Source organism: Podarcis vaucheri, assembly GCF_965113315.1.
Source record: "Podarcis vaucheri genome assembly, chromosome: 2".
NCBI lineage: Eukaryota > Metazoa > Chordata > Lepidosauria > Squamata > Lacertidae > Podarcis > Podarcis vaucheri.
This window is the reverse complement of record NC_138760.1, coordinates 26,858,336-26,869,618: the sequence shown is the minus strand read 5'-3', so window position 1 is coordinate 26,869,618 and position 11,283 is coordinate 26,858,336. Positions and strand designations below refer to the sequence as shown.

Sequence of the window (11,283 nt, the reverse complement as noted above, 5' to 3'; positions counted from 1 at the left end):
GCTAAAGAAAGTCTTGTAAACCGTGAAACTTCATACTTTAGGTAGAGTCTCCCACAAGGAAAACTCAATTGAAAGAAGTATTACAAAAAAAGTTTCAGTCCGTGCCTTAATTGGTCAAGTTTCCAGGCTGATAACATTGTTCAATAGGGCATGCCTAACAAACCAGGAAAGAGCCTTGGGCATCTCAGGGGAAAGATGCTCCTGAAAACATAATTTTCAGCTCTGTACACCAGAACTGGTATTGTGAATTACTTGGGAACAAAAAGCACACAAGCTAAGTGTCTAGATATGGTGTTATTTTTCTGCCTGCACGAGGGAATAGAAGATGATTCAGAAGCCACATGCAGCACTAGGTCAAAACGCTGTAATTTTAGTAATGTTCCAATAGTTTGCTGTGTTAAGACAGCTTTGACTTAAGTCTTTGGCATTCCATCAACTGGGTCAACCCAACGGGAATACCATATGCCAGTAGACAACCACTGGTCCTTTTGCTTATAAACCTGCTGCAGAAGCATTGGATTGGCTCTTGCCATCTTTCACACACCCATCCTTTGTCCTTCCCCCTCTCAGTGGCATTGACATTGGGAAGCCAGGTGTACCCTGCCTGCAACTCCCTGCCACTCGCTGCTGATGAAGGTTCTGTGGTGCTCTGTGCCTTTTTGTTATCTTCAGGCATTATGGTAACCATTCTCTAGGGTTAGGAGAGCTGTAATGTTGGAAGACAGAAGTGCCTGGCGTGCTCTGGTCCATGGGGTCACGAAGAGTCGGAAACGACTAAACAACAACAATGTTCTGTTTATGATGTGGTAAAGCCTAGGGGCAATGGTTCATCGCAGCAAACCTAAGCGACTTTAAAAATGCATTTATCGACAAATCAGAGTTAAAATGTGGTGCTACAAAGAAAAACAGATTTGTGGCCTCTTGTTTACTCATGAATTAGTCGCTTCATAATTAAAATGGAAATCAGATGAGCTTTGTCATTTGCAGCTTGCAATAGAAGATATGGCTGTAGTTAGAAAAAGCACTGTTTGTACCTTAACAGAGCTATCGGGAAATGTCAGTCTTACAAAAGCAAGTCTGATAGGCTGCAAAAGCCTTGTACAGCTGTCAGATAATCATCATAAAACTTACAGCCTGCTTTTAATGCTGCAAAATTTGCAGATTGTATTCTGCTGGAGGCCGTATTCTGCATTTCAAGTGTCCCTGATTTTCCACCTGATAAGCTTTGATTGCTGCATAAATTACCAAAGGAGGTTGAGTGTGAAGATCTTGGTGATTCATATATCATTTAGAACACCTATGTTCCATACAGACACCACCTCAGATCTCTGAAGAGCTGCTTAAACTTTCCTTTGAGTGGTGGCTATCTTCTAGTAGTGAGGATCTGAGCTTAACAGCAGACTGGAACATGGAAAGTCCTTTAGCTTAGCCATTTCCCCAGGCATTGCATCAAGTTGAAGCACTTAAAAAAGATAGCACCACCAGAATGAATTTGGTGATAGGTAGAACAAAAGGATTGGCCTCAATATTATACTAAAACACTATGCGTTTTCCTGAAAGGAGTGGATAACAAAGATTTGGTTCATATACTTCACGCAAACCAATACTCTGGCGTACAGACAGAATGACAAATTGTCATTCTTGACTGTCCACACAAAAGAAAGTGGCTATAAACATTAAAGCTGTATAGCTTTGCTCAACCATCAACAATTTGTTGTAATCACATTGGGTTGGATCCAAAAATGTCCTATCATTCACTTAGGGAGTCCATTTAAAAATGCACAGGCTTTCACTCTGGTGAATGCTTCTACAAGTAGAAGGCTGCGAGATGACTTTTGCCAGTAATTTTTCCACCAGCCCACTTGTACTATTCTTGAACTATTTTGAGGAGCCCCTCATCCCTCCCAAGCAGATTTTTCAGGGAAGGGAGGGGGAAAGGGAAATACTATTTTCTGACATTTGAGTATATTGAAAATGACTGGCCTGCCTTAAGTTTGTGGGGAGTCTCTTGTCAGATCAAAACACCCTTCTAAAACCATAAGGGTACCTGTGGATCTTTCTAACTCATTGTAGCTGAACCCTGATGCTATTGTTAAATGTCAAACTCCCTTAGAGTGGGTTGTATCATTGTGAGGTTTACCCAATAGCCCAGAGCTTGGCTGCAGTGTGTAGGTGTGTCATACAAATGCTCCCCAAGTTCCTCCTGGGGCTGGAAAGGGGTTTGTAAAACTGAATTGCCACGTCACGAAATTACACATGTCTAAAGAGTGCATCACCAACACGAAAAGTTTGGAAAGCTCTGCGATAGCCTTTACCAACAAAGCTATAAAGGACAGCATCTGCAGGTAATCAGTTGCTATATTAATAATTGGAATTCAACTTTTGTACACCTTTGCAGGAAGACTAGGGGAAAGTGCAACTCAGGAGCAAGTAGCATGCAAGGTTTGTGCATCTTGTCTCCCTTGAAAATTTGTTAAGTGAATCACCTTTAATAATACCCTTCCCATCTGGTGGCCATGTTGTGGTAGAACTGCAAGTTAACCAGAATAGTGGTCTACGACAGAATATAGGAATTCCTGATCTTCACAAGGCTGCAAGTGTAGAGCAAGCAGACAGCAGGCCTCAAGAAGATACTTGCAGAATAAACTATGATGACTTGCACAGGTGAGTCTAATGATAATGTTCTATGAAATGGAAACCTAATCTTACATAGTTTAAGCTATTCAGGGGCAAAATATTCCTGCCTCCAAAAATTATTAACAATCTGATCTGTGTGATCAAAGGATCTACAGTTAACCCTGAAGACGATTTAACATGTCTCTTTTCCAGATCTAATGTCCTGTCATTGATTATGGCAGTTCTGGAATTGAAGGGTGCAGATGGGATCCAAGGCCATATGGGGTGTGGCAGGCAGAGGGGGATAACCATTCAAAATCTGACCTGTTTTCAAAGACTGCTGTATTTTGAAAATGTGCTGTGTTTCGCTCTGAGTAGACCCATTTAAATTCATGAACATGACCAGGCTAGGGTCATTGGGTGGAATTCAGCTAAGTTCTTGTGTGCTTGAGGTCTGCTCATGTGAAAGGTCTTTCCCAGCTTCTCCCTGCCTTGCTGTGCCACATAAAATTGCTCTGGAGGGTTAGGAGCTAGTCTTATTGGTTTAACAGTTAACCTCACTTAGCACTACATTGAATGCCACCCATTAATGTCAGTAGGTCTACGCTGAGTAAAACTTAGTGGAATACCACCACTAAATGTATTTACTGTTCCAACACTTGAACGAGAGAGGCAAATTATTTGTGCTATACAGTGGTACCTCAGGTTAATAACTTAATTCGTTCCGGAGGTCCGTTCTTAACCTGAAACTGTTCTTAACCTGAAGCACCACTTTAGCTAATGGGACCTGCCACTAACACTGTGTGATGTCTGTTCTTATCCTGAAGCAAAGTTCTTAACCTGAAGCACTATTTCTGGGTTAGCGGAGTCTGTAACCTGAAGCGTCTGTAACCCGAGATAACACTGTATAGTACAAGCTACACATCTAGATGCAATTGACTGAACAGGGAGGTCCAACATTTTATTTTGTGTTTGTTTTTATTCTAACCTGCTGATTTATGGATAAGGGCTATCCGCAAAGACTTTGCACGGCTAATGAGCTTCTTGTCCGCTTTTGGTTTTCAGATAGCAATTCTGACTGAGAAGCCTGTATGGGTTACTATAAAAATGAACATAATCTGTGGAAGGGATGGATTCGAGCCAGTCTCTATATTTACTTTTTAATAGCATTGGTTGAAATCACCTAAATTCTCCCACATCCACCTAATGTAGGAGTACTGCACCGAGAGAGAAAGCTAGGGGACAAATTGCTACCAACTCCCTTACATAAAAGATGTTGGTAGTAAAGTGGACAGCGAAAAGCAGAGGGTAGCAGGGGGGCATTTTTAAAAGTAACAAGCAGAATCATTTTAAAACCGAAACGGGTGGAAATATAAAGCATTAATGACCTAAATACATCAAGGTAGCAGACCTCTGAGAGAGCTTTAGAAATGTCGCTGGCTGAGCCCAAGGAGTCTGTAGGGTACCATCTCTCTGCCTTCAGTGGCAGCACTAGATGAAAAAGAGCACATCCCTGAAGATTTGGGGAAGATTTGGGTCTCCAGGGTCCCAAGCCATCCAGTTCCCTGCACATGCCCCCAACCCGGCTATGAAACTGCCAATCCTGGAGAGGGCACACTCAATGGGAAGGAAGCTCACAAAAGGGGAACGGGGTGGAGAATAAGCTGCTCCTCCCAAATGGGAGAGCAGTGTCTGATCTGGTCAGAACAAGCCTAACAGTGCAGGTCATCCCCATAGAATCTTCCTCACCGCCTCCTGCATAGGACTGTTCTGCCCAGAAGTTTTTATAACCAACGTTCATTAAATTGCATATATAAAAAGGCAAAACGCCTGTGAAATACCAAAGACACAGTGGTTTATCAGCCCTTAACTCAACTAGATTTAAAAGGCTCGCTCGTCATCACACATCTGTTTGCCAGTTTGTATAAGCAATATGTTAAGCGGAATAAGCTGTTGATCATTTTGCTGATTTATCATATCATTATTTTGTTTATGTTAGGGGTAGTGTGAGTTCTCCAACGCGCCTTGGGGAATGCGCATATGTAGGCATGCTTTTGTGCATTTATTGGAGATGATGCAAAACGGCAGAGATGGTGCAAAATCTCGCAGACACACATACATTCTCAAAGGCTTGTTGGAGAGGACTCTCAAATTTCAGCAGCAATGCTAAAATTCAGTGCCCCTGACCTCTCGTGCTCCGTTCTACAGCATTGTTTTGGCACCCCCATCTTGCAGCATGGTACCCAGTGCAACCACTGTATCGTGACTAGGAAAGGTGTTCAGTTCCCTGGACTGATGATGCACACATTATCCATCAGGACTACCAACTTGAATGAAGGGGGGGGGAGGCACAGACACCATTTGAATGGCAACGCCCAGTAACTTTGGTGGTGGGCAGCCACCTCAAATATTTTAATGGGAGGGGGCAAGGGGCCTTGGTCCCTATGTTCTCCATGAGATGTCGTGAGTGTGTCCAGTGGCTTGTTGCTATACACATTAGCCATTTGACTCAAATTAGCTCTTTTCTTCTGCTAAGGTCCCAACTAGATGTGTGTTGGCTGGAGGGGACGGGGAAACAGCCCCTCTGAATTTCCTATTTGCATTGGAAAGACATTCTCTATTGGTGCCAAATATTACAAACTAAATATTATGAGGGTACATTCAGAGTGTAATTCTAGGGCCTATTGGAGGGAGTCCAGTGAGCCATAAGATAGATTCGATCTACTCTCTCAATGTTACTCTGAGGTCCGAGTGGGAGATCCAAGCTTCCCTCTCTAAAGGTATCCCCTCCCTTAGCATCCTTGTTCAGCAAACGTAGCTCTGATGTCAGTGTGCCAGGCCGAGACTTTGATCTCTGGCATCCTCCCAGAGTGGTGTAGTGGATAAGAGCGGTAGATTTGTAATCTGGGGAACCGGGTTTGCGTCTCCGCTCCTCCACATGCAGCTGCTGGGTGACCTTGGGCTAGTCACACTTCTTTGAAGTCTCTCAGCCCCACTCACCTCACAGAGTGTTTGTTGTGGGGGAGGAAGGGAAAGGAGAATGTTAGCTGCTTTGAGACTCGTTCAGGTAGTGATAAAGCGGGATATCAAATCCAAACTCCTCCTCCTCTTCTTCTCCCAGACCAAGGGTGGAATTTAGACACATTTCTGAGTGTCTCTAAACCTATCCTTTCCCTTTCCTTCCCATTGTTTCCAACATCCTTTGCCAACACGGTTAGGGACAATAGACGCCGAATTCCACAATATCTGGAGGGCACCACTTTGAACCACCAACATCTAGAGAGCCATGGGTTCCTCGTTCCTGGACTGTGAGGCTATAGGACGGGAATGAGGAGCCTGTGGCTCTCTAGATGTTGGTGGGCCAAAGTGGTACCCTCCAGCTCCCATCTGCCCCAATCAGCATAGCCAGGGATGACAGGCGTTGGAATAGAAGAACTTCTGGAGGGTTACAGGTTCCCCATCCGCAATAAGGGCAATAGTTGGAAAGAAAATGGGACACACCATACCATACCATACCATACCTGGACTTAAGAGAGTCACTTCTAAAGCTCAATATAGTTTCTTAGATGAACTAAGAAAGAGATGCCCACTGAGGAGCAGATCAGGCTCAACAAGGGTGGAATCTACACACATGTACAAATGCTTTTTTGTTTTGTTTTTAAAAATACATGTACAGTACATTAAATTTTCCATAAGGTTTGCCATCGCCATCAAGTGTCACATTGCATATTGCACTTAAAACACACTTCAAATGTTTTATTTGCAGCTCTATGGTTGAGTCCAAGGATGTAGGAAAGCTCTGCCATGTACAAGATGAATATTATAGGGCAGCCATGCGTCCGGGCATTTTCCCGGACATCAACGGGATTTCAAAGGTGGAATTGCTGTCCGGGGGTGGGGATTTCCGAAAGGGTGGCGCTTTGTCCTGGCTCTGAGTCAAGTCAATTGAATACTTGCAGGATTTTGGGGGGCTCAAAAAAATAAAAAAAGCTGAACAACTTGGGTGGGGCGTTGTCTAAAAAAATTGCTCAAGAATGTTCTTTTAAAAAAAATAGCTCAATAATTTTGGCATCTTCCTTAAAAAAAAAAGTCAAGTCAATCGAAAAATCATGGGATTCTTTTGACTTGGGGGGTTGCCTTTTAAAAAAAGCTTGCGTAGCAAGGTATTGAACTTGGTTTTTTTTAAAAAAAAAGCTCAGCAATTTCCTTTAACAATAACTTTCGGGGTGCCCTGGTGAAACAATCTGGCAGCCCCGGTAACCATCTGACTGTTTCAGACACACGCGGCCTTTTTCGGACACACAAGCGAAGGGGACCGTTTGCAATGCGTGCTGCATTTAAATCGCGTGTACAAATGAGCAGCCGCGGCTTAGCTCTTATCTGCGAAAGCGATCGCGCCCCGTGTGTTTTCTGGACGCGGCTTTTCGGGGGTGCAAAGAAGATCTAGCTCAGGCGGCAGCATCCGCATCATCCCCGACGAGCTCCCTTCTCGCGCGCCCCCTTCCGCCTCTCCCGGAGAAGCGCAGGCAAGGCCCGGCCACGTGACCCGCTCCGGCCCTGCCGCCGCTTCCCTCCCTCCCTCCCTCCCCCCCTGTCGGAGCGGAGCGATCCGAGGCAAGCAGGCGAAGAAACAAGATGGCGGCCGGCGGCGATCCCGAGCGGGACGCCGGCCCTTCGCATTGAAGCCCCTCGGCCCGAGCGGCTCGCCGGAGGCCCTCCTTCCCCGGCGAGGGAGGGGGGGGCGGGGGAGAAAGAGCGCAACCGCCCGCTCGGAAAAGCCACCCGAAGGCCCTCGCGCGCGCACACACCACCTCCCCCCTCAGCGCTCTCGGCCAGCGCCCAGCGATGCGGGGCCGGCGAGGCAGGCCGCCCAAGCACCAGCAGCCTGCGGCGGCCCCGGCTCGGGCGAGCACCCCGGCTCCAGCAGCCCCGCCGCCGGGCCCTATCGGGGGACTCCGCTCCCGCCTGAGGGGCAGCAGCCGGGGCAGGTGGGCGGCCTCGGCCCAGGCTGCAGGGCCCAAGCCGAGGGGCGCCGCTGCCCAGGCCTCCCCCTCAGTCAGGGGAGGCGGCAGGAGGAAGGGCGGCAGCGGCAGCAGCAGCAGCACCCCTGGCGGGGGAGGCAATAGCGGCCGGGGCAGGGGCAGGTCTGCTACTGCTGGAGCGGCGGCGGGAGGAGGAGGAGGAGGAGGCAGCCAAAGCAGGGCGCCCGCCGCCGCCGCCTCAGGTGGCGGTGCTTCTTCCTCCGCTCCCAAGAGGAGCGGCCGCAGCAGCAGCAGCCAAGTGGTTTACGACGACCATGAGAGCGACGAGGACGAGAGCGCCGTGTCCGACGACGAGGAAGGCGAGTCCGGGGAGAAGCCCGACTCCGGGGAAGACGAGGCCGTGGCGGAAGAAGAAGAGGAGGAGAACGACGACGACGACGACTCGGATTACCCCGAAGAGATGGAGGAGGACGAGGACGACGACGCCAGCTACTGCACGGAGAGCAGCTTCAAGAGCCACAGCACCTACAGCAGCACCCCGGGTACGGCGAGCGGGGGGGGGGGAGGGAGGTCTAGGGCCCGGGGTGGTGGGGGGTCGCCCCCCCACTTGTTCCACCCCGGAGCCCTTAGGGAAGGGGTGGTGGACGGGTTTTTGTGTGTTAGGGGGGTGGGGGTTAATGGGGTGGTGCTGAACCCCCCCCTCCGTCACGGGGATGCGCGCGGCAAGGGGGGCAGATGTGGGGAGAAGGGAAGCGAGGGGCTCCTGCAGGAAGAGGGCAAGGTGAGGGAAGCCACAGTGGCAGAACTTGAGAGAGAGAGAGAAAATAAATAGCAATCCTGGGCTACTTGTTCGCAGGAAGAGGTGGCAAACATTGTATGAGAACAGGGGTTCCCAGTTAGGGGCCCCATTCGTTGCCTCCCTTCTCTCTAATTTTTTTGGTCATTTTTGTGCATGGTAATATCACACATTTTATGGCCTGCTGTTGTTGTTTGTTGCTGTTTTTAGTGCATACCAAAACTCCTTTGCTTCTTAGGGACTACCCTACATTTTGTGCAGGGAATTGTTTTGCAGAGGCAGCCACCATGGAGTTATCAACATGTTCCAAAGCGGGGAGGGGGGGTGTCTGTGGCTCTTGAAAAATAGACGGTCATTACAATGGGGGTCCACGGGATCCACCGCCCCATCCCTTGCCCTACCCCCCAACTATTTTTTTGTCTTTTTTGCATGGTAATATCACATATTTTACGGCCTGTTGTTGTTTTCTTAGTATACCTAAACTCTTTTGCTTATTAGGGGTTGCCCCACATTTTGTGCACGGAATTGCTTTGCAAAGGCATCTACCATGCAGTTATCAACATGTTGCAAAGCGAGGGTGGGCTGGGGTGTCCGTGGCTCTTGAAAAATAGGGGGTCCTCAGTAATCAGCTAATTGGGAACCACTGTCTTGGAAGAATCAATTGGGGCTGAGCGAAATAGCAGGGGAAAGGGAGCATGCATGTGATGCATGGGGAAGGTGGGGGAGTATCTTGCAGACTCTTGACTTTGTGCAAAACTAGGGGGTGGTGTTTTTGTTTACAAAGGAAAGCAGTGCGTTGGGAATAGAGATCAAATTATTGGCGGAAGCGCAGTATGGTTTAAATCATAGCGTGCAAGCCCATCACATGTATTTGTAGTAATTGAAAACATTCAAATGGATATCTCTTTCTTTCTTTCTTTCTTTCTTTCTTTCTTTCTTTCTTCATTTTCATTTACCAATTTTTGTTATGCAGCAGTGTTTGCTTCCAGCTTGTTTTAAAGAGAGCTTGTGGTTTTTAATTTTACGGTGACCTTGTCAGTTCAACCATTGGAAGAAATTATATTCAACTTTTTATAACAAGTTTTAAGAGTTTGATTGTGGTATGGATCATGCTGAACTTCTGGCATTTTAAGAATGTTTGGGGGGTTTTATTAAAAAAGGTAGATTTAATCCAGCAAAATATTATTGCATAAAATCTTACACGCTTAACTTTCCTTACTTGGTGGCAACTATTTTTATATACTTGCATGTGTTTTATCAAGTATGTAAACAATCAGGATTGGGACAGATATTGGTAGATGTGATTGATATGACAGTTCTGTGCTTTTACAGTTTGACAAGGACAACCCCAGTGTGGAATATTGAAATAGCTTACATTTTACTAAATATGCCTGTATAGTACAGTGGCTGTGTGAAAGTTATGGGGGGAAATTGGACCCATTTTTCATCTGTATCACAACATCGAAAGATGCAGTTCTCTATATTAAAATGGATTTTGAGTTTTCCAAGAGGCGGTTAATTTTGTTTCTTGTTAAGGTGCTTTTATAAAGGCAAGCTTTCCTAATTCACAATATGAGAGTGAACACTGCATGAACAAGTTTAAAGTTTTGTTTAGTTGTAATGGTTCCTAGCTGTGGTTTTTCCCTTCACTGTTGCTTTTCAATGGCAAGGGATTATTTCATAGCACTAATAATATTTTTCTATATCGACAACATAGGAACTGAATTTTGATCCAAGGAGACCTTAATAATTGTTCACCTGTAGAAAAGCAAATGTTAGTGCTGTTTAGTGTGCTTCTAAAGTATATATTTTAATTTGGATATGATTCAGTTTCTGGATGGATTTGAATAAATTCTTAACACAGTTCTAAAATGTTAAGTGTTAATGTTAATCAGATCAGTTCAGAAACTGAATCATACCCAAATTAAAATATGTACTGTTTTGTATCTAATTTGTGTTGTATGCTAACATTGTGCCATTGATAGATATTTGATGTCTTGCAGTGGAGATGACTTTTTCACACACACACAGTGATTATTCTAACTTTTTTTAAAAAGAGTTAAGAGTTGGTGTTAAGGGTCATTCCATATCAGGTGATCCAATCACATTTACCTTACCATTCTATATTGCTTCCACTTTCAGTTTCCTAAAAGTAGTATAAGAGAGGGTCCCAGATTTCAGTTTTAAATTTTTTATCCCATCCTGTTTTTGAGTTATGAGGGTTTGAAATTTCAAAAAATTGGCAGTTTTGGTCTACACAAAAACCTTACAGTCTCAGCCTAGAACTGAGATATGTCAAGACTAAAAATACCAATCTCTTCAGAACATCATTGGCTTTAATATGATATGTCACATGATCACCTTACTTTACATTTTAAAGTTAAGTTGCAAAATTTTAAAAAGTGATTAAAAATATGTTCAAAAAAATCCAAAAAATGTATTGATTATTTAATATTTCTAAGCGCTACCTGCAAAATTTCATCTTGGGATCTCAATGAGATCAATATATATATATATATAGAGAGAGAGAGAGAGAGAGTACATACATGTCTGCCCTACTGGGTTCTATTTAGGATAAATGGGTCTTCTTGGAGTAAGATATAAAAGAATAAACTAGGCTTCAAAATATAATATCAGTTATTTTTCAGGCATCTGAAAAGCTAGTCAGGCTTTTCATTTAAAAGTGTGTTCTAAAAGCAGAGTGATAGCTTGCTATTGCTTGATAGAATTAATGCTTTGAAAGAATTCTTGTTTGTACTTCATTTCATGAGCTATCTCAATTCTGAGCTGAGTTCTTAGTTTTTTGCCCGGCAAGACCAAAAATTTCAATTTATTATTATTTTTAATTTCCAACCCTCATAACTCAAAAACGGGATGAGATAAAAAATT

General features: G+C 45.0%; 1 protein-coding gene across 11 annotated transcripts in view; it reads left to right on the top strand.

Moving 5' to 3' along the window:
• Positions 1 to 7,237: 7,237 nt before the first annotated feature.
• The window catches only part of BPTF (bromodomain PHD finger transcription factor), a 68,170-nt gene continuing 64,124 nt past the window's right edge, over positions 7,238 to 11,283 (top strand). For 7 of the 11 annotated variants that reach the window (XM_082212316.1, XM_082212312.1, XM_082212314.1 and 4 more), the window contains exon 1: positions 7,239 to 8,140. In XM_082212316.1, the coding sequence (XP_082068442.1) occupies positions 7,462 to 8,140 (679 nt within the window). In that variant the 5' untranslated portion in view covers positions 7,239 to 7,461. Of the gene's footprint in view, positions 8,141 to 11,283 lie in introns of all 11 variants that reach the window. The other 4 variants (XM_082212308.1, XM_082212307.1, XM_082212313.1 and 1 more) reach the window with 2 other exon arrangements.